The 24,414-nt window shown below is 39.2% G+C and overlaps 1 protein-coding gene across 1 annotated transcript; it reads right to left on the reverse strand.

Annotated features, from left to right (window-relative positions):
* Nucleotides 1-12,653: 12,653 nt before the first annotated feature.
* Nucleotides 12,654-23,143, reverse strand: VRTN (vertebrae development associated). Its single transcript, XM_034418630.3, has 2 exons — nt 22,971-23,143; nt 12,654-15,123 (listed from the first exon to the last, which is right to left on the reverse strand). The coding sequence occupies exon 2, from the start codon at nt 15,120-15,122 to the stop codon at nt 13,098-13,100; it is 2,025 nt and encodes a 674-aa protein (XP_034274521.1). The 5' UTR covers nt 15,123; nt 22,971-23,143; the 3' UTR covers nt 12,654-13,097.
* Nucleotides 23,144-24,414: the final 1,271 nt, after the last annotated feature.

Raw genomic sequence — 24,414 nt, forward strand, 5'->3', positions numbered from 1 at the left:
CAGGCAGGCACTGCAAGAGTTTAGTGAAATTCAAGATTAATGACAAAACTCTACCAGGTGCACTCAGACTTATGTGGCTTGTAGCAGAAGATGCAGGTGCAACCCACAATCCAGCAAAAAGCCTCAGGGACATGGGTACAGCCAATCTGCGACAATGGCTCCAATGGTTCTACTGCTCTTGAGTCAGCAGCAATAACTCTACATTTCTGAAGCATGGCGGAATCCCCAAGTTTGTCAGAAACTTGGAGAGATAGCATTGAAGATGTATCTGCAGAAGGATGAATAAATTATAATCTTAGCTATACTAGTCACCATGTTCTTTTCAATCACAGCACATTAAAAAGGGAATGGGACCAGTGGTGAAATGTATAATTTGTTACTACCGGTTCTGTGGGCGTGGCTTGGTGGTGGTGGGTAATGTGACTGGGTGGGCGTGGCCAACTTTTTTTTTTCTTTTAAAACCATTTTTTCTACAACCTCTTTTAAAAGCCTCTGAGATCCCAGCTGAGCCGCACAATCCATCAGAGGCTTTTTTTTTTTTTTTACTTTTAAAAGCATTTTTTCGGGGCCGAAGAGGTTGTAGAAAAAATGTTTTTAAAAATTTTTTAAAAAGCCTCTGATGATTGCGCTGCTCAGCTGGGCATGGGGGGGGCACAGGGATTTTTTCTACCGGTTCTCCGAACCACCCACCGCCATTGCTACCAGATTGGGCGATCCGGTCCAAACCAGGAGCATTTCACCCCTGAATGAGAGGTTTAAAAGGTGTTTGTCCAGGCAGTTACCAAGAGTTGAGCTTGACTCAATGGCACTTAATTAACTAACTTTATAAATGTATCATGAGTTATACGTTTCAGCTGCTTGAAGTGACCAAAGTACTCCATGGAAAGTTGTCTCTCTCATAGTTTCCTCAATTGTATGATCCTGCAATGCAGCAAGAAGAATTTCAGTACTTTTTAGGTGTAGGTGCGGTCACCCCCTGAACACACAATGAAGCTATCTGTTGACCATTTTAGCATGAAACTGGATCCATACTTTTTGCAAATACTATCAGAGGTGCAACAATGATCTATCCTCACAAAACATAGCTGAAGTTTTGTTTAGTGAGCAGATCAGGCCATAAATCCCTAACACAGAATTATTTTGATGACACTTATCAGATAGTTGAACTATAGCTACTGAAGGAAAGAGTACTTTGACCTTAGCAACCTCAATTCTTATATAAATTACAGGATAACCTAACTCTGTACCAAGAGTTAATCCCAAAAGGCAAAACTACTGCTTGCAATATATCTGCTTTCTGGGGAAGACAAAGAATTCTGGAAGCCAGCCAAGCAAAGGCATTTTCCTAAGGTAACCTTATGCTTCCAACCTTACAATTATATATACTGTATCTCAAGTCTTTGAAAAGTAACACGTGGATGACTTTAAAAAGCAAAGGTTTGAGGCTAATATGGATGCAATTGGTAGGAAAAGTTCAGGTTACTCAACCTCTCGTATTTTTTTTGCTTCTGTACTTTTACCAATAAAAAATGCAGGGGGGGGGAGAAATGGAGGGAGGTTTTCCTAAGGAATCCAGATGTCAATTTTATAGCAGTTGTTCTGCTGCTGTAGCAAACAGATGAACTTAAAAAGCCTCAGGCACAAAGTTCACAGACGTGGATAATCATTCTAGAGTAATTACCAGCTTGCTCTCTCAGAGGGTTTCACCTGTGAGAAATCACTGGGAGCTAATTACTCCAATTACTCTCTTGATACCTGCCGCCAGCAGAGACAGCAACCAAGCAAGCAGCAGAGTTTGTAGGAGCTGAAGTCAACTCTCCCCCCACCCTTTCGTTTTTTTCACAGCCTTTCCAGTCCATTTGCATTTTGCCCTCTCTTCCATTAACGTCACCTACATTGACACGGAAGTAACCGTGTTAAGACAAACCAAGTTTTGTCTTCTGCCTTTGTCTTTTCCACAAAAAATTATGAAAAGAAGCTCAGCTCCAGCCATTTAAGTAAATGGTGTTGAAAACAAGGTATCTAGAGAGGTAATAGAACTGGTAACAAACATGGTGCTGTTGAAGGGAGAAAGGATACAGTTGGTAAGAAAAAATGTAGGAAAACTAAAACAGATACGGCATGTACAGATATGAAAAATAACATTGTATGTCCCCCCTTTTCATAAAGAATTCTTTGGAGTCCGAAGTTTTGCCAAAAGCAGCAGCCATTCCAACAAATTAATGTATTCAAGAATATGGCTTTCACTTAATAGAGAACACCACAAATCCTTTATTAAATTTATACTGTGGGAAAAAAATTGTGATTTCAAATTTCTAACCCTCAGAATAATAGGTATCTTAAGAACAAAGAATGCATGTGTTTCAAAAGAGCATGTTTCGTATATGTTTTTAGGTCTTAGTCCTAATAAAAATCATTTTAAATTTTGGAACAAGCATTTCCATGGCTTACAGCAAAATCTTGTATAGGCCTTCTTAAAAATATGTCCTTTAGCCTTCCTTGGAGTTTAAGAGTTGTGTTTAGAATAACAGGCGTAGTCATTTTGTCTGACTCTAACCCCTGCTGCGCTCCCACTCCACTGTGTCTCTGGTAGTCTTACAAGATATCCTTAACATGTGCCAATAAGCTATCATGTACATTATACCTCTTACAATTTTCCAGTCAAGTAGAGTATTCAAGACACAGGCAACCACAGATCTACTGATATTTTTCAACCATTAAAATATAATGAAGAGATTTCTGGAATACAACTACTCTTGTGAAGAAAAGGCTGGAAAGGCTTTTGAATGTAGACTACACAAGCCAGCTTATATCAGCAAGAGACTGCTAGCACTATGACTACTAAAAATCAAGACCTGTTAAGAACTGTAAACTTCTCCTTCTATCTGCTGCCAAATTTTATGGAAGTGGAACTCAGACTTCAAGGGTTGTTGACACTTGGGAATATAAGTAATTGAGCTGCTACCAGCAGTCTTATCCTTATCCCAGAAATCATTTTTAAAAAGTTGTATGTCATTCAAAAACATCTAGCCCTCTGAGAAACACAGCTTTTGTTCAAGCTACCAAGTCATTCAGGCTGATGGCCCCAAACCAAGCTAGGAACTAAAGAAAAAATGTCTAGCAAAATCTTACAACTCCAGAGAGTTTTATGTATGCCAGACTTACAGTGATCAGAGGAGCCTAAAGTGAGGGGTTTTTTTTTTCTTTTCTCTTTTTCATGATAAGAAGAAACAGGATTTGTTTGTTATTAATATTTCTATAGCACTTGATTCCAGCTGGTTCAGAGCATAATCAAAAGCATTAAAATTCCTGATATGGCACGCGTAGCCATATCAGTGGGCATGCCAGCTCAGTTCTGGCGCGCATGTGTGTGTGGCCAGCTGATTTTCAGGCCTTCTGGGCCTACCATAAGTAGGGAAACAGGCTGTATCCTGCCTCCAGAGGGCCTGAGGTGGGTGGGGAAGGCCCGTTTTTCTTTCTCACCTGGATCCTCTCTATGCATGTGGGGAGGGCGAAAACAGCCTTTCCCACTTCCTCGGAGACCCTCCGGAGGCCTGAAACAGCCCATTTCCCAACTCCTGGTAGGATAGGAAGTCACGTTTTTTGCTTTCTCCAGCCTCCAGAGACTCCTAGAGAGTGTCCCCCCGCCCTCCTGGCACGCAATGGCAAAAAGGTTAGCCATCACTGTTATAGCATTTTGGGAGGTCCAGAATTAAGCTGAATCTTAGGCACATTTCTTGCATGATTTGATTAGACCGACTCCCACCCTCTTGGCCCTCCATAAGGCCTTAAAGCATGGTTGTCAAATTCGATTGCATCACATGACATATCATGACATATCGCGACGTTTTTTGTCTTTGCAGAGCCAGGATGGGCATGGCCTGCATGTGACGCATCCAGCCTACAGGCCACCAGTTTGACAGGCCTGCCTTAAAGACATGACTGTCACAAGAGATTTGGTGGTTTTGTGTCACAGCCTATACTTATAGCTGTGCTGATTTGTTTTTTTTGTTTTTTACTGTGGCTGCCAATTATGTATAATTGTTATTGTTATTGTATTGTTATGGTGTTTTTAATTGTTGTTAGCTGCCCTCATAACGAATTTGAAATGAATAAATAGACATTCCTTTGATGCAGCACTTGGGGGGGGTAACACAACAAAAAGGCATCCAATAGCCCCATATTTTCCTCTCTTAAATCAAAAATAATGTCATAGACCTAATCATATATCTTACACGGTTCTTTCTTTGTCCTACAGAACTTATGTGATATTTGATACAAGGTTTAATGGACTGACAGTAACATGAGAGATGAACCATGATCAGGCCCATAAAGGATGTTGGTTATTTTTTTTTATGAAATGCACTCTATGAGCTCTAATAAAACGATAATCATGAAGAATATACTGGGCTAGGGCAAGGGTGACAAATAGGTAATCCTTTTCAGAAGGACAATAACCAAGCTACTATGAGAAACTATGTCGATTGCACGACATGACATAGTTTATACAGCACAACCACCTCTTCATTATAGAAAAGTAGTAGAGATCACTGCTGATATGGAATGCAGGTGTGAGAAGTGCTACACACAGGATTGACAGCCACTTGGAAATCTCGAGAGAGAGATAAAGTTTGAGGTGTCCAGTATCTTTTTCTTATGAACATTGTTTTCTAGAAATGTAATAAGACTGGTAGGGATTGTTGGAAACAGATAAAAGTCAACTGCTACCATTGTCCTTTTTTTAATTTTTGGCATTCTGAGTGTCAAAACTATATTTTCCTGAGCCTGCAAAGCTACTCTGTAAGCTTAGGAATAGGCACACTTTTTAAGGAAGCAACCAGCAGGAGGAATAAAGCTGTGCATACTTGATCTGAAGCACCTTTGTTTCCCTTCAGATCCAAACACACCACATTCTAGCATAAACTTTCTCAACTTGATTTTCAACTTTTTTTTAACTTTGCCCTCTGTGCTGTGCAATGCCAGCACTTGTAATAAAGGATATTCTTGTGCACCTTGATTCAGCTGCCAGCCTGCCTCTTGGTTAATATTATTATTTATTAAATTTAGACAGTATGCTGCCTGATTCATAGAAATTCTGAATGGCTTACAGATTTCAAATAAATAAATAAATACAAGGAACAAAACAAAAGCAACAGAAAATGAACAGAGATGGCAGGAAAAAAAAAAAAACCCAAATGGGAATGACAAAAAGGAACAAAGGACTGTCACATGTCTTTTGGGCCAAGCCCAGGGCAAAAAGCTACATCTTCAGGTCCCTTTGGAATACTAGTAAGTAGACACCATTCAAATCTTTGGTGTAGCCTCATTCCACAAGGCAGGAGCTGCTACAGAGAAGTCATGCTTCCAACATCTCTATACTGTAGGTGGCCTTGTTTAATCAATGGAACCTGGAGTGCGCCAAACCTGCCAGGTAGACCCAACTAGGCTGATCATATGAGAGATAGGCAGTCCCTTGAGTAACCTTAGTCCAGTCACTCTCTCTCTCAGTCCAACTCACTTCACAGGATTGTTGTTGTGAGGAAAATAAGAGGAGCAAGGTGTGTTGGTTATGTTTGTTGCCTTGAATTATTTGTAAAAAATAATACAGGTGGGATAAAAATAAATAAAATAAATAAAGTAAAAATAAATAAAATAACCAGACCCCATGCCACATGCAACCAGCACCTTGAATTGCACCCAGAAGCAAACTGTCAACCAGTGCAACTTCAAAAGCAGAGGTGTTACATTGGCATATCAAGGTATGTCTGTCACTGCCCATGCCACTGCATTCTGAACCAGCTGAAGTTTCTGGATGGTGTTCAAAGGCAACCCCACATAAAGCACATGCAGTACCTAGACAAGCTGTGAGGTGACCAGTGGCTGTCTGAACTGCCCCTAATCTAGGAAAGGGAGCATCTGGCACCAGATGAAACTAGCAAAGGCATTTCTAGCTATCTCCTGTGCAAGGGATTTCCTGAGATCTAAAAATTATTTTAAGGGTTCCTTCATGGTAAAAACGTTGAGAAAAGTTGCAGTAGTATGTCATTATACTTCATACACCTTGTATATGGGATGTGGCTAATAGTGTAAGGCTGATATATAAGGTAGCCTCTAGATCAGAGAGCCTAGCAAAATTGGCCAGAATTCTCTTTACTATTGGCAGACAAAGATGAGACATTGGTGCAACTACACATGATTACCTAGTCTAAACTTTATCTTCATAATAAACCAAGCCTCAATTGATCAAACTTATAATGGCTGGAGAAACTGAATATCTATGGGGCTAACTGGTTACCTATAGCTTATGCAACATTGCAAATTGGAATATAAATGCAATAAATTATAATAATTAATAAACTGGGGGAAAGTGCCTGAATCTAAGAAGAATGTAATAAATATGAATGAATTTATATGATCTTGTGGAGTGAAGGTAATGAATACATGCATGAAAATTAAGTGCTATGAATGAAAGATCTAAATGTATATGAGAAACATGAACTGACATGATGTTTGTTGTGTCTGCCTATGAAGCTAAGAACCCCTAGGTTGGCGACACTTCGAGTTTATGCTCCATTGACTGGCAATAATGGAAACATTGTGCTACATCTTCAATGAATGTGTTCCAGGAGAATAAATATTCACTTACATGTCATGAATATATAAATTGAGGAAATGAAGTGAAAGTGTCTGGGCCATTTGCAAACCCCAAAGTGAATGAGACTACTGATTATTTACTGAACAATTGCATGGAAAAAGTTCTGCTAAATGCAGACACACCTGCAGTAAGAGAAAGAATGAATCATGTGGCAAAACATTTGAAGGAAACTGCTCTCCAACAGAATGAATTGAAAAAGGATGTGAGGGGAAAGGATCTGGAAACTGCTTGGAACAAAGTAAAACACTTACATTACGAAGTGCCATTAAGTTATCTTAATGTGATGTATGAAAAGTATATTTAATTAAATTATGAAAGGGACTGTAGGTGAGGGGGCGAATGTGCGTAAGACAGTGAAAATGCAAAAAAAGAGAACAAAGAATAGTAAAGATTAAAAGACAAAGAAAATGCAAAGCAATTTTGGTAGAAATAAAAATCTAGTTCTGTAAGTGGGTGAAGAGGTCTAAACAAGAAACTTCTGGTAAAGTGAATGAAATAAAAAGTAAAAGTGGCAAGATGCTTCTAGGAATTTGCATGAATTTGCATGAAAATGTACTTTTAATACATTAAGAACCTAATTAAAAAACACTATAAATGTTATTGTCCAAGAAAAAAGTTGACAAAAAGCAAGTCATAAAAGTTGTAAGAATGTTGAAAAACAGGTTGCATGTGTAGATGGGGTAAGCAGAGAAATATTTAAAAACTGAGTGGCTGTGTGATTTAACACATGTGTGAAGACTATGTTCCTAATTATAAAAATGCTATTGTTCCCCTACATTAATGGGAAGAAAGCAGGGGTGAATTCAAAAACTGTTTAACTATGTCTTAGAAACTGTTTGACAGAATTCTGATTTAAAGAGTACAATAAAAGTCAGTGAACAAAATTTGATAAATTTGGTTCAGCTATAGACCGGTCAGAGAGCACATGGACTATATTTTTACTCTTTAGGGGATAATTGAAAAATAAAAAGAGAATATACTCCTTGTCTTATGAAACCATATTATAAAATTATTAGGCTTGAATTGTGGAATTATGTTGTTGTTGGTTGCAAAGTCATGTCCGACTCATCGCGACCCCATGGACAACTTTCCCCCAGGCCTTCCTGTCGTCTACCATCCCCCAGAGACCATTTAAGATCACACTGACTGCTCCAATGACCCCATCCATCTCATTCTCTGTTGTTCCCTTCTTCTTTTGCCTTCAATTGTTCCCAGCATTAGGCTTTTCTCCAGTGAGTCCTTCCTTCTCATTAAGTGGCCAAAGTATTTGTTTCATCTTCAGGATCTGGCCTTCTAAAGAGCAGTAAAGATTGACCACCTCCTGTGGAATTACAGATTTTCACAAAGCTTGCAGAACCCAAGTATTAAACATGTATAACAAGCCTGAGCTATCTCTATTCTAAGAAATCCATAATGGAGTCTTTTGCATGATTATGGATTTGAAGATTGGTTGCTGAATGCAAAAAAATGCTGTATCTAATGGAAATAAAGCATGGTTGGAAATAAGCAGAATGCTTAGAAAATTGTTCAATATTGAGCAGGCATTAAGACAAAGATATGTGATATCCACTTAATTGTTTAATATATTTATGGATTAATATACAGGTAGTCCTCAAATTACGACAGTTCACTTAGCGACCATTCAAAGTTATAATGACACTGAAAAAACAGACTTATGACCATTTTTCACACTTACGACCTTTGCAGCAGCCCCAAATTTTGTGATCAAAATTCAGATACTTGGCAATTGGTTCATACTTATGTTGCTGTGTCCCAAGGTCATGTGATCACCTTTTGCAACCTTTTGACAATCAATGGGGAAGCTGGATTCACTTAACAACTGTTTACCAACTTATCAACTGCAGTGGCAAGAAAGGTCATAAAATGGGGCAAAATTCACTTAACATATGTCTCAACAACAGGAATGTTGGGCTCAATTGTGGTTGTAAGTCGAGGACTACCTGTATAAAGAAAGCTTATCATGATGTGTATCGAGGACATGACTATACCGTATTTTTTTATCTGATGATGCCATGTTGGCTGGTTGAGAGTGCAAATTATTTGCAAGAAATATAAGATAGATTGCATAATGCAATGTTAAGAGTATGAATCTGAAAATCTGGGTATCGAATTCCAAGGCAATTGGTCTCACTGAACAGAAATGATGAAAACTAGAGCAAGTAAATGAATGTATGTTCCTTGATATATTAAGGATAGGAAACTGGATGGATGAATTTTAGAACATACAAATAAAGCTAAATACAGCAAGAATGGGATACTTAAGAAGTTGCTTGGTAAACAATAATGGTAGTAAAAGAAAGAATGAGTGCTGCTGAGGAATATGATTTCAATATGAGAATGAGTCTTTGTACAGAGGAGTGTGGAGTTAGCCTTGAAAAGGGTTTTCAACCACCATTAACTTCCATTAAGCTCATCTTACCTCATGGTTTAGCCTTGTGAGGGAATGAGGCAGAAAGTTAAGACTGCTCCCTTTTCATTCTTAGTATAAGAAGAGGGAGATAAAATCTTTGTCAGACTTTCAAAATTCTGTTGTTATACCCTGCAACAATAGAACTACAATAGTCCTTGTGGAGTGCCTATCTAAAGGGCTCGCAGTCTAGCACAGAAGAAATATGCTGAGGCAGTTTATAAAGAATGAGTGAGAAGTGTGAATGGATCAGGAGGAAGACTAGGAAAGTTAAAGTTGGATGGAACTGATGAAATCCTCAGAATGACAAAGAAAAAAAAAGATAGTGTTATGTCTTTTGAAGAAGCAAGAATGGTAAGGACTGAAAGTTAGAGAAGTGTAGTGAATGGTGAATAGTGGTGATGTAAACTGGGAACGCACAGCACTTTAGATCCAAAAGCAGCCCTTTTTTAAAGAAGCTGCGTCTTTTCTTGGGCACACACAATAGCCATGCAATCCTAGGAAAATATCTGTTTTACTTAAACAGCGTGCACACCCCAGTTCCAAAACATGATTTTGGCTGTAGACCACAGATGCAGTGCAGCTTAAATGTAAATACATTAGTGTATATCCTCCTCTACCTCATTTTAAAAAAAACATTTGGCTTACTATTTATCCTTTTCTGTGGAAAGTTATTTGACTTACTATTTTCTTAGCATTTTCTGTAGAGAATGGAAATAACAGATTGGTGGATATATATGTGCTACCATTTCTCAATTTCACAATACAAGATTGCCACCTGCTGAGTCTGTCAGTTTGTAAAATCATGCTTTTATTCTGACTCTGACAATATAGGAACTTATTGAAGGAAATGTCCTTCCCTATTGCAAACAGGTAGTTATCAAATATAGCTACCATGTGGAAATTATATATTTCAAGAGTATCTAAATGATACATAACCTTATCAGTTATCTATTCAAACATCCTTCTTAGTGTATCTATAATATGATAAAAATTAAGGGTAATATAGATTTTAAGAGTCATCTTGAGTTTGATAGATATAAAGCAAAATTGCCTACGAAAGTTCCTCTATGGATGTCATCATAGGAAGCCTTTTTCAGAAAATAAATGACAATTAAATCTACTTGGTTGATCTACAATATACTGAGTTATTAACATTTGTTGAAAAGAGAGTCTATCTTAAAAACAAGGGAAAACTTGGAGAAGGAGGGTTTTACTTGTCAATGGTTACATATGCTCAATTGCTTGAACATTTTAAATTGAACAAAAACTTTTACAGATGAAAGAACTGGTTTCGAAAAGGATGTATGTACCAGTAATGAACAACCTATTGCTAAGGTATATAAATTGTTATGGATGATGAATCAGGAAGATGAATATATTAAAGTTTATATGATTAAATGACCAAAACATTTAGGGGTATAATATGTCAAACAGATTTTGGAAATGTGACCAACATGAGGGATAGTTTTTATTACTTAGTGAATCTGTAAAAGTGAAACGAAATATTGGGATCAGAGAGGTTTGTTAATCCAGAAGACTCTTAAAAATAATGTATGGTTGAAACCAGAAGTTTTCCTTTTAAGTTTAATGGAGAAACAGACTGAAAGAAAACATGAAACTTTATTTTTATATGTGATATCTGTTATGGAAGATTTTACAAATTCCCACAAACAATAGCCTAATCTAGGAACCACCAAGAGAGTCTATGACAATTTGCCACAGCCAACTTGCCATGGCCAATTTGCCACGGCCAAGTCACTGCAAGACAACTTGCCATAGGACAACTCGGTGCAGGACAAGAGTTACACTAATATCAAAGAAATTGTGGAATAGAATCATTAAAGAAAGAATGCAAAAGGAGAGACAGAATGAAATGTGAATGGCAAAAATTAAAATAATTTTTATTTATTTTAAACTAGCTGGATATCCGTGCTTCGCTACAAAACTATGTGATGGGGCTTGATAAATCAACACTTGAAAATTAATGAATAGTTATGATCAGCCTCTCCTCTCCCCTTCTCTCCCTCAGCTTGCCCCACAGAAGCCTATACTATCTCCCTTCTCTCTCTCAGGCTTGCCCCACAGAAGGCTCCCCTATCCTATCCCCCGCTTGCTGCTGTAAAACTGAAAGTGAAACTCCTCTCCTCTGCTTGTGTTTTGCATTTGGAAGATTTCTTTTTAGGTGGGGAGGAGGAGAACTCCTTAGCATCAGAGGGCTGTTTGGAAAGTGAAACAGTATTTGCTGTGTGAGCAAGGAGGAGACAGGAAGGAACTGGCCGTGGCTTAGCTCAAGTGTTCTGTATTATAGCTGCTTCCTGCTGTGAAAATAAAACTGAAAGTGAAACCCCTCCCCTCTGCTTGTGTTTTGCATTTGGAACAGATTTCTTTTCAGGTGGGGAGGGGGAGTAGAACTCCTTAGCATCAGAGTGTGTTAATAATAATATAGGAAATACTAATGCTCTGATGGTCATTTTGAAAAATCCTTTCTTAGTGAGCACCTAGATGCCAAGAGGAACATACATGGCAAATTTTAAGTTTGTAGGCTCTGGAGATTTCATGATTACGGCATAAGTGGTTTTTGCTTTTATATATATAGATAATTAAATAGAATTGTTAAATTGTCCCGGAGTGAGTTGTCCCATGGCAAGTTGGCTGTGATGAGTTGGCTACGGCAATTTAGCCATGGCAAATTGGCTATAGTGAATTGGCTGCAACAAGTTGGCTGTGGCAAGCTGTCCCATTCCCCCACCAAGACCACTTCCACCAGCACTGACAGGGCATATCACTAGTATATAAAATGTGACTTTCCCTTCTAGCACTATTGTCACCTAGTTTGATAATAAACCCTCTGCAAGAAAACACCAAGCTCAGAGAGCACCAAGGACATCACCATTTGTGGAATTGTTATTATGATGCATTTATGTGTTATCTATTTTATTTAGACTAATAAATTATGGTATATATATTGCTGTTATTTCATTATTAGACTGGGGCTTACAGTCTTAACTAATAAAAATGCCTTTTTGGAGCGGAAATGATTTCTGTGTTGCCAATGTGTTCAAGAACTCTACACAGAGATGGTGCATGATTCCACTGATAATTTTGGAGTAGGAGAACTCTCTGAAGGAGATATCTATGTATCTCTATTTTCAAGTTGAGCTGAGCTGATTTCTTCCATCATTTTAAACCAAGCTCAAAAAGTAGGTCAAGGGGAAAATGCTTATCTGGTAAGATGCCATACCAATGTCCACTGATATTCCCCTATACCAGGGGTGTCAAACTCGCAGTGTCACATTGTCACATGATGTATTGCAACTTTCACCCTCTTCACTAAACCGGAGGTGGACGTGGCCACTGCATGATGCATCTGGCCCACGGGCCCCTGTCCTATACCATACTAGATTGTATCACAGAAAGTTTTCTCAAATATCTTCTGCAAAAGGTAGTAATGTTTATTTCTCCTCTGTATCAGCTCCCTTTCAACCCTCACTCGAAGTTAAATCCCTTTCACAGCTGAGTTCTTAATCCACTTTCTTGGAGAAAATACTTAAGACAATTTGATTCTCATTTTTTTAATGGATCTCTTTATATGCATTTACACAAAACATATTACATATATTGGAAGAACCCACAACATATATTATATCCATCAGTTGAGTCAGTAAAACTAATAAACTTGTCTTGTGAAAAGAATACATATCCAAACCTAAAGATTCTCAGTGAGAATTTCATGTTAAGAAATAAAACATAGGTCAAATTCATTGAAAAGTTGAGCAGCAGAATGCAAATTTAAGAATAATCTTCACATATAGCTTGCTATTCAGTTTGTTTATTTTAAAAAAATTAAACAAAAAGCTGTATTTCTTTACGATATAAAAAGAATATCTCATTCCCAATATTCTATCTTGGGAATATATTTCTATCTTTCCCTAAGCCAAAGAAACAAATCCACAAAGACCAAAATAGCAGCTTGTAGAATTTCATTGATGAGACAGCATATCTTAACTATCCTTAGGCATCCACTAGAGTAAGTCCATCATGAAGGGCACGTTTCCACATGTAGTAAGTGGAGCGTGCTGTTAAGGGAAAGTGGGCTCTGAACTCCTTGTATGTTGGAAAGGTCTTTGATTCAAAACGTTGCTGGAGAAACAGCTTGGCCTGGGCTTTGAACTGAGCTGTGGCAATCACATCCATCACAAACATGCTGCTGTTGACTTTTTCAGACATTTGATAACCTGGACTTGCAGTGCTGCAGGGTTTCGGCATCTGCTCATCCACAAGCACTGGAGCAAACTCTTTTGGGTGTGTGGAATGGAATTTAAGTTCTGCCTTTCTAGTAATCTCAGAAGATGTGGGAGTCTGTTGCAAATTTTGGAAAGCCATTGTTGAGGGGAGGCAATGCTTTTTTGTCTCCTTGACACTTGTTTTCCTCCAAAACCAATAGGTTGTAGAAGAAATACTAGGATAACGCAAGCGAAACTTACAGAAAGGCATTTTCCATTGGCAAACACGTTTCCTGGCCAACTCATGAGCTTGCTTTTGCCAACTGTAGAGAGATTGCTTAACACCCATGAGAATTCGGGGCCCTGCATGTTGCCCATTGACCATCTTCACGTTAGGCAGGTTTCCTGACTTTAGTGACAGGTACAGATTCCTGGTCGGTTTCTGGGTTACAGAAAGAGGTTGGGGAGGTTTGAAATTTGGATTCCCTTTGATGGCTTTTCTTCTCCAGTTATAATAGGTTGATCTGGAGATGCCAGGAAAGCTACGTTTAAAGTTTTTGTACGGCACGAGACTATTCATGGAAATGCATTTTTCTAGATAAGACTTGGCTCCTTGCATGGAAGTTCCATTTTTGATATGATTCGGGAAATTTGTTGAGCTATGGCCTCCTTCAGATGTTGTTGCACCGTCTGGACTAGTGTGAAGCTCGTACATTTGGGGATCCTCAGACAAGGCAACATCAGAAGGGGAAGAAACCTCACGGTTGTTCGCACTTTGCATCTCGTGCTTCCAGGCATAGTAGGTGGAGCGAGAAATTTCTGGGAACAACTGTCGGAAGCGCTGAAGAGGAATAGTGGTACCTTCCTGAAAACAGGAGTGCAAGAAATGTTTGGCTGCAAATCTGGCAGCTGCTTTCTGTCTATGCTCTCGTGACTGGCGTTTCCATCGATAGAAGGTGCTTTTGGTAATGCTGTATCTTTCACGTAGGTTAGAGTAAGTCACCTGGGGATCATTGTTCAGCAACTCCAGTGTCTTTACAGGCTGAACCTGAGGTTCCGGAATGGACGCTATGGGTTCCAGCTCTTCCAGACCCATGACAGGGACAAAGTACTGAGCTTCAAAAACCTGGGAAGAAGTCTGCTTCCCTGACCACATGATGTGAAGTGTGGAGATTTGCAACTTACACGTTCTAGGTCGGATGAGTCGGTTGAAGTAGGGCCGTATATTAAGGTTGCTCATTGGGTAGATGGAATAAATGTTGCATTGTAGTACAGATGCCAGAGCGTACACATGCCACATGTTGACATAGCTGCCAATAAAGCAACTGGCTTTAATGTCAACATCAAAGATAGCCTCTAGGGTAGCCAAAGGTAACTTAGTCATCTGAGGAGATTTATATGTACAAAGAGAATAACGAGAAGCTTGCAGCATCACCTTAGAATCAATCATGCCATTGAAATAGTACTGCTTGTGAAGCAACATCTCCACAACTGTGCGGACCTGTAACTCCAGAGTTAAGCTAGTGTTACCCCACAACAACACACTTGCTGCTTCAAACAAGTGGTTCCCATTGCCTTTACAAATGAAAGGCAACATATTGCGAGGAGCATCTTCTGGGTAAAGACTTTTTGCTACACGGTCAACTTCCAGCTCTTCCTGGAACTGCCTCCCATAAAAGCTGGGTAGTGAAAAAGAGGACAATATCGTCTGAGATTTTGAGGCTGCCTCAATTAATGGCTCTAGCCCATTGCATTCACTTGCCTCCTGGAGCTTCTGGAGCATGGACTGCATTAGTTGGTGGCGCTGGATCATTCTGAAATATAGAAAAGTTTGAAGAATTAGAATGTTATGTTTTGCACAGATTTTCCCTTCATGGCTACTTAGAGAGGCACAGTTATGCTGTTCTATCTTGGCACATAACTATACTTCTTGAGCATATCAAAAATCCATATATAATTAAAGGGGAAGTCCAAACTAAGAGATGTTTTTGTGAAAACTGGTGCACAATCCTGTGGGTTAGAATACTGAATTAGACCTTATTCCCTAATAAATAGTCATAAAACTGCACTATGGTTAATTTTGCATCGGACTGCACATCTTATGAAATTAAATTTAATCAAGTATGTACATTATCCCATTGTCTTACCCTTTGTTAGCATATACCAAATTAAGCTCTAGTATTATCCACCTGAACCTATTTAGCAGACTTTGCCTTTAAACAGAAGGATTAACGCTTGAAAATATGATCGGTGTAACCTGCTAAAATTCACTGAAGAGCACAGCAATGCTAAAAGATAAATGTATGCTTTCTAAATGAAGAAATACTCATTCTGAAGTTTACTTTTCATCATTTTAACGCAGCCCTTCAGTAACTTTTGCTCTTTAAAGGGCAGATATTTGATTTAAAGGCAGCTTGTTCATACGCTGTACTCTATCCAACAAATTCTCTCATCCTTTATTTGTCTGGGTTTTCTTTTCATTTTTCAAATATTTGCTTATGTACTTTAAAGAAAGAATTCTTTTTTTAAAAAAAAAATCTGTATTTCACCCCTGTAGTTTTTATTCTTTCCAGCCAGCCAGATGCAGAGCAAGCATTGCAACTGCTGATTCAAGGGCTCATATCTAGTAGACTCAGGAAGGCTGAAGTAATACAATAACAAGCTGTTTTGCTTTAATTTGTCATAAATAATTCAGCACAATAGTTCATTTGTGTTTACATTTTACAGATTTATGTTCTAAATGTAACAGTACCTGGACTATGAGAGTTAGCTATTGTACAATTTGGTTGGCTTTGCAAAGTCCCCCCCCCAAAAAAAACCCAATATAATGCAAGACTTAAGAGACCTCTTCTGGTGATTCGACAACATTGCATTTCTATACTGGCATTTAGATAATTTATGAAGTGGTTTATAAAGTAAAAAATAAACACAGGAATTACTGCAAGATGAGAACATTGTGGATATCACAAACACCTTGCAAAATTAGGAAATAAGTATTTCCTTTCACCAGGGAGGAATCTTTCACTGAAAGCTCAGCAAGCTGAAGATACGGATGTGAAGTAAAATTGTGCTTCTGTTTTTCCTAGCTGAGATTGTTTCTTATGTATAGTATTTAACAGTAATCTAACAATATTTTGCAATAATTTGAGAATGTGAAGTAAAATTGTGCTTCTGTTTTTCCTAGCTGAGATTGTTTCTTATGTATAGTATTTAACAGTAATCTAACAGTATTTTGCAATAATTTGAGAAGGTAACATGGTTTCAGCCACCTCAGGGTCATATAACATTGCTTGCAAAATTCAGCACTTGTGGGAAATTCAGTTCTGAAAACCCAAGTCCAAAATGCCATTCTTTATAAACGCTGCAAATTATAAGGCCTTTCTCATAAAATTTACAGGATGTAGCACTGAGTTATATGGTAAAGGTATTGTATGCCTCACTTAATTTGAACACTTCAACAGGACAATAATATATGTCCTTTACCATTCTTGCCACGGGACATATTTTCCTATTCACATCCCTGTAAGTGGGCAGACAGGAATAGCTTAGTGCGAGGATGGAGAACAGATACAAGTTCTCTCCCTTATATATCAATTTTAAAAGGCATAAATGGTTGCAAATCTATCATGGAAGCTCTTCTGAGTAGAAAGGAACCCGTGATGCCTTATTCAGTGCTGTCTCTTTTCTCATGTATGAAATTCAGCTTTCCATATCTGGTCTCCCAAAGTTCCACCATCCTAATTATATTTATCCAAAAATGCTTGTTTGAAATTTTGTTTTTCTTTCAACGTGACTTTTGCTGTTCATCATCTTTAGTAATTCTTTCAATGGTCTTCCCCTCACATGGTATATTTTATTACTGTACACTTCGCACATTGTACAGACCTTTTGTGTAGTACGTAGTAGTATTTAGCTGAGCCTCACCATTCGTTTTCTAATAACTTAATCCTCCAGTAGACCTTAAAAATTGCTGATCTTAAAAACTGCTGATCTGTTTAGAAAAGTGAGAAAAGGGGATCTCAGTATTGACATATATTTTCCTGACTTTTCACAAAAAGTGCAAGCCTTAATCTGCTACATTTTGCCATCCCAATCATCTGTATAACAAGATATTTTAAGCCTTACTGTACAGATAAAAAATAAAGGACAAGATGATTTCATAGCTTGTTTTCTTCTTCAGGAAAGCACTTTAAAAGAACATATAAAAAGTACAGGTAGTCCTCGATTTATAACAGTTCATTTTGTGACCGTTCAAACTTACAACGGCACTGAAAAAAGTGACTTATGCCCAGTTTTCATAGTTACGACCTTTGTAGCACCGCCATGATCATGTGATCAAATTCAGATGTTTGGCAAATGGCATGTATTTATGACCGTTGGTTGCAGTGTCCTGGGATCATGTGATCCCCTTCTGACAAGCAAAGTCAATGGGGAAGCCAGATTCAATTAACAACCAGGTGACTAACTTATCAACTGCAGTGATTCACTTAACAACTGTGTCAAGAAAGATCATAAAATAGGGCAAAACTCACTTTAAAAAATGCCTCAATTAACAACAGAAATTCTGGGCTCAATTGTGGCCTTAAGTTGAGAACTACTTGTATTCTTCTCTTAGGATGTCTAAAACCATCACTAAAAAGTGACAGAACTCTTCTCAAAAATGTTAGGAAATGTTTAGCTCAAACGAAAAAAATCTTATGAAAACAAACTGAGATAGACATAAATGATATGGTGTCTTCATAATTTTTGGAATATAGCTCATACAATCCATTGTGTGAATTAATAATGGAAAAGCACCTTTGGCCTTAGTCTATATCAGGGGTGTCAAACTTGATTTCATTGAAGGCCACATCAGGGTTGTGTTTGACCTCGGGGGGCGGGGTGGGCATGGCCATGGTGGGCATGGCCAACTTGACGTCATTCGTGTCAGGGGCGTCTGTGCTCTGTGCTCTGCCAGCGAAAACAGGCTCCCAAGCTCTGTTTTCAGCCATAACAGCCTCCTGCCACCCTTTGCCACTGAAAATGGAGCTCGGGGGGCACACGAGCAGAGCTCATGCGTGAGGGGGGCGCACGAGCTCCGTTTTTGCTGGCAGAGGCACCGCAGGCCAGTCCTTTGCTTTTTCCAGGGCAGCCCTGCAGGCCAGATCTAAGCACCCCGTGAGCCGGATCTGACCCCCAGGCCTTGAGTTTGACACCCCTGGTCTAAACAATATAGACCAGCAGCTCCCAACCTTTTGAGCACAAGAGACCAGTTCCATGGAGGAAGGTTTCTCTGTGGACCAGAGGAAGTGTGATTTTGTATGCTGCCTGCCTCCCACGAATGGGGCTTCACTGGGTACCCCTGGTGTAGGCTTTAAAGAGCTTTAAACAGCCATGGTGGCGCAGTGGTTAGAATGCAGTACTGCAGGCTAATTCTGCTGACTACCAACTGCCAGCAATTCAGCAGTTCAATCCTGACTGGTTCAAGGTTGACTCAGCCTTCCATCCTTCCAAGGTCAGTAAAATGAGGACCCAGATTGTTTGGAGCAATATGCTGACTCTGTAAACTGCTTAGAGAGAACTGCAAAGCATTGTGAAGTAGTATATAAGTCTAAATGTGATTGCTATTAAAGGCTGATACTAATACCAGGAAAGGAGAATATCTGTAGCTCAGAGTTGATGTTGAGGAGTCCTTGGTGCTCTCTGAGCTTGCTTGTTTTCTTGCAGACATTTTATTATCCTAGCACTGATGATGTTACCCAGTTTGGGTAATGAAACATCTGCAAGAAAGCAAAAAAGCTGGGAGAGCATCAACAGTGCTACAGTTTATGCTACAGTTGATGGGAGATGAAGTTGGCTCCAGAACAAAAGGCACAGTGAAATCTAACACCATTCCTAACTTCACCATGCGGTACTGGACAACAGGGTGCTGCAAAATATTCGCCCTGAGTCTTCAGAGAGGGGCGGCATATAAATTAAATTAAATTAATTAAATTAATTAATTAAATTAATTAAATAATTAAATTAAATTAAATTAAAAAAGAGGCTTCACAAAGCATAGAAGTCTAAATGAAACCCTTCCTTGAAGCAGGAATGTAGCCATGTCCTTTGTAAAGCTTCCATGGCTGCTTTAAAAGTTGTTCTCAGCTGCGTTCACATGCATGTACACCCATAGCTATTTTGTAGACTCAGACAAAGTATTGTCTCTGTGAGACACAGCAACAACTTGAGGTGACTTAAACTTATGTATACCAATCAATCCCTCAAATTTTCCATCAAACGTTCAGGAAATGAACAAGTTTCTTGTTCAATGCTCAGTTTGCAGGTCTGGATCCCAGTCAGAAACTATGCTCACACCTTGCGTGAAATCATAATGCGATTTGTTTCGACTTGATGCAATGTGTGAAACTTGCCAATTGTAGAATATTCGAAAACCTCTATTATATAAACCACCCATTCTTTTTCCAGGCAGTCAAAACTTCCAAGTCTCTTTACAATTTTCTTTTTCCTTCTCAGCCATGTTAAACACTATTTCCATCACAGAATTTAAAACTGTATTTCAGTTATCAGATCTTCTTTCCAATGAGTGCCATTTTAAATTGTATAGTTGTATAATAAAATAAACAGTTCTCTTCCAGACATCAGAACAAAGATGTTTCATCTTTGGAAGCTTAGGCAAGAGCATCTTTTAGGGAAGGCAGAAACTTTACCTAACTATCCTTCTCTAATTAAAAGTACTACCATATTTCTCAAAAGCACAACCATATTTCTAGCTTTAGTTCTATATACTAAGATAGGGGTGTCAAACTCAAGGCCTGGGGGCCGAATCCGACCTGCAGGGTACTTAGATCTGGCCTGTGGGGCCACCCTGGAAACAGCGAAGGACCAGCCAGCGAAGGAGGGGAGGACCTCCAGAGCTCCGTTTTCACTGGCAGAGGGTTGCAGGAGGCCATGGCAGCAAAAATGGAGCTTGGGAGCCTGTTTTCACTGGCAGAGCGCTTGGGCCGCCACAGACACCCCGAACAGGAGTGATGTCAAGCTGGCCATGCCCACCCTGGCCGCACAAACCCCAGGTCAAACACAACCCTGATGCGGCCCTCAATGAAATTGAGTTTGACACCTCTATACTAAGATCACCAAGCTGAGGGGAATTGCTAACACTTTAAAAGATAGGCTCAATATCCAGGAGGACTCTGCCCTTGATAGACTTGAACACTGGGCGAGGGGTGAAATCCAACAGGTTCTGACAGGTTCTGGAGAACAGGTAACGAAAATTTTGAGTAGTTCGGAGAACCCTTAGCGGAAATTTTGATTACTTCGGAGAACAGCAAATGCCACCTCTGGCTGACCCCAGAGTGGAATGGGAATGGAGATTTTGCAATATCCTTCCCCCAGGAGTGGGGAGGGAATGAGGATTTTGCAGTATCCTTCCCCTGCCACACCCACCAAGCCACGCCCACCAAGCCCCACCATGCCCACCAAGCCACGCCCATAGAACCAGTAGTAAAAAAAATTGAATTTTACCACTGCACTGGGCCCTAAGTAAGATACGGTTCAGTGGTGGAAAAAGTAAGGTCTGCACTTAGACACAAAAAACTAATGCATGGGTACAGAATAGGTGGTACCAAGCTCAATATTAACATTGAGAGAGGTCTAGGTATGAGCCAGCAATCTGCTGCAGCTGCCAAAAAGGCTAAAGCTTTCCTAGATTCCAACAAGAGGTAGCATCAAGACAATGAGAGGTGATAGTACTGCTTTACACTGCACTGGTGAGACTACTCATGGAATACTGCATCCAGTTCTGGTCACAATACAAAAAAGCTGTTCAATGTGTAAAGAAGAGCAATAAAGGTGATAAAAAGACTGGAAGCCAAATCGTATGATGAACGGTTGAGGGAGCCAGGTATGTCTATTGAAGGGAAGGATTAGAGGGGGACATGATAACTATCTTCCAGTTCTTCAGAGGCTGTAACTTGCAATAATTATTAGTTTATCTTTCTAAATGTAAACCATTTAACTTATTGTCTAAATAATGGTGCTGCAAATAAATGACTTGTTTTAGAATACTTGACTATATACACTGAAAATTATATAGGCTATTTTTTGCAGATTAATTTTATATATATTATACAAACATTCACTGTGCTTGTGCTTACTGCTGAAATGGGATCCAGCATCAGTCAATATTGAGTAATGGAATAAGGCAACTTTCTATTTATATTATCTAAATTTTCAAGATACCCTAAACACATTTCTCAAAAATTCTACATTATTAATTCTACAGTACTTCATTGAAATACAGGACATGGTTATTCTTTTAGGAAAACTATATATCCACACCCATATCCTATGAAGTACTACCACCATGCACAAACTATTTTATTATTTTCAATAGAGTTTACACAAATAATAGCTTGTGCATGGCGGCAGTACTTCATAGGACATGGATATGGATAGTTTTCCTAAAGGAATACCCATGTGCTGTATTTCAATCCTAAACTCACCGCTCTAGTTTCTTTATTAGTATAAAAGGACCACAGTACTGTGTAAGCACTAACTTTGGTTTTAAAAAAATGTAGTTAGAATATATTTATAAATTTCCACAAACTTTGAAACTACTTGCTTGCAGACGACACATTATTACGCATTAAATCAAGTGAGTGCAGAAAATTAAAATTAAAAGCAAGTTAGGTGGGGGGCGTTATCCTGGAGTCAGTCGAATTATAAGATTTTTCTCACGTTTCCGTGAGACCAAGGTGAGCGTTCCGGTTTGGAATTCAAAGTAAGAAAAAAACCTTTCGCCAACACCGCAAAAAAACCAAATCCCAGCCAAGGCCTTGGAAATGGCACTTTCTATGCCCTCGTCGCAATCCAAGAGCAACGCTTAAATAAGGTCACGAACGACGGCCCAGGTATGAAAATAAAGCCGGGTTTCCTTCCTTCGCTCCGATCTAGAGCAAGGCGGGGAAAACCTGAAGCGGGATCTTTGAAAAAGATGGAGGGGGGAGTAACAGAAACTAACCCGAGAATGAATTTGATGAGCTCCTGATCAACCCAATCTAAATCAGAGGTGGAGGGGAAGGGAAGGGAAGCAAAGAGATCCGCCATCCTTGAAACCAGCGCCGTTTCCAAAATTACAAACGGCACGTGGAAATGAATGAATTGCTCAGCGTTCTTGCGAAAAGAGGTCTTGTTCAAGAGACGGAGAAGCAGCTAACTCCATCCCACAAGAGGGCAGCCAGAAGCCCCATGAAATTGCTTTAAGACATTCTCTTGAAACAAAGGCGGCGGCTGCTGCACATGGAGGGAGAACTTTGAAAGGAAAATAAATGAGGGCTGGATTAGAAAGGCAAAGCCCATGGAGGCCAATTTGAAGCCACATCCTTACTTGTGGCTTTCCTTTTCCAGAACTAATAAGCAACCCGCAATCTTTTTTACGCAGCTGTGAAACCCAAGGACTTCAAATTGCAACTCTACTTCTTGCCTTACTAAAGGAAGGTACTAAGGAGTTGCAACTTGAACCACATAATCCCCCATTCCTTTCCATTTTCCTTGACTTTGGCTCGAGTTTGTACTGGTGTGGTGGTAAGAGTCCTCAAGCTCAACTCAGTTTTATGGAGGTTTAAACCACATTCCCTCAAGAAACCAGTTTGTTAAACGTTAGAAATTTCTTCCAACTCACCTTTACTTGTTGGGCAAGGCAACTAGTTCTAAACTGCTGCTGCTGCTGCTTCTCCCTCCTTGCCTTGGTCTCCCTGCAAGGCTATTTCCTGGGCATTTAAATTCTGAATCAGGAAGCGCAGCAATCCCAGCTGTGTCCCACATCCAGACTGGAACTGGTTTCAGATCTGGAGTGAACCAATTGGAGTGGCTGCTTTAGGTGTGTAAAAAAGGCTTGGCTCCACCCCCTCCCCCAAAGAAATAGTTCATTCCCAAGTACTCTTGCATCCAACATGAAAGGAGCAGAGCAAATTCTGGGGTCATTTCCAAAGCTAAAGTGATCATTGCTGTTGTCTTAAGACTCTCTTCTTAAAGAGACAAGTACCTTTAATATTAATGAATTATCATACTTTCCAAACGTGATTAAGAAAACAGTAAGGCTAGGCTAGGGGGAGAAAGCCAAACTATACTCTAAGGAATGAACTCAGATAAAAATTAATTATGGCAGTTGGAGGAATCATTTAGAGGCAAAATGATGAGAACTATAATTGCCTAGAAAAAGGAAAAACAAACTAGAATCCTTTTGTATGAATTTTAGTTTAGCAAACATAGGTACTAGAAATGCTGAATGAAAAAATGCTGAAACTACATAAGGAAAAATTAGTGGCATTTTATTCACACACACACCTTCAATTAACCAAAAATTTTAATCAATTAAGCCTGGTTTTAAAAAGGTGTGTGTTTGCAGATTTTTTTTAAATAGAAAGAAAATGAGGAGCAAATGTAACTTGAAGAACTGCATTCCATAGCTTTGGCAGCAATGCAGGATATATCTTCTACTTTGTGCTAAAGAGGTGGCCTGATTAATAGTGGGAGAAGGTCATTTTTACCCCTCAAATGTTTTGCTTTATAAAGATCAGCATCAGTAGCTTAAATTATGACTGGTAAATGATTAGCAACTAGAATAGAATAGAATAACAGAGTTGGAAGGGACCTTGGAGGTCTTCTAGTCCAACCCCCTGTTTAGGCAGGAAACTCTACACCACTTCAGACAAATGGTTATCCAACATCTTCTTAAAAACTTCCAGTGTTGGAGCATTCACAACTTCTGGAGGCAAGTTGTTCCACTGATTAATTGTTCTGTCAGGAAATTTCTCCTTAGTTCTAAGTTGCTTCTCTCCTTGATTAGTTCCCACCCATTGCTTCTTGTTCTACCTACAGGTGCTTTGGAGAATAGTTTGACTCCCTCTTCTTTGTGGCAACCTTGGAGTATATCTTTCAACCAACTGGAATATATCTTTCAGCACAGGTATCATAGAATCCCTATTCCTTGTACTAGTTAGCAGTCTAGCTGCTGCTTTTTACATTGATTGCAATTTCTGGACAGTTTTCTGTGGTATCCTAAATAGAGCCCATAGTATCAATATAGGATGTAACCAGAGCCTGGATAAGTATTGCCAAATCTA

This window comes from Pantherophis guttatus, chromosome 1 (assembly GCF_059756535.1).
Source record: "Pantherophis guttatus breed Tessera chromosome 1, ASM5975653v1, whole genome shotgun sequence".
Classification (NCBI taxonomy): domain Eukaryota; kingdom Metazoa; phylum Chordata; class Lepidosauria; order Squamata; family Colubridae; genus Pantherophis; species Pantherophis guttatus.

Bases quoted from the DNA above. Each gene is read 5' to 3' on its own strand.
- VRTN (XM_034418630.3), bottom strand. From the start codon at position 15,122: ATGATCCAGCGCCACCAACTAATGCAGTCCATGCTCCAGAAGCTCCAG.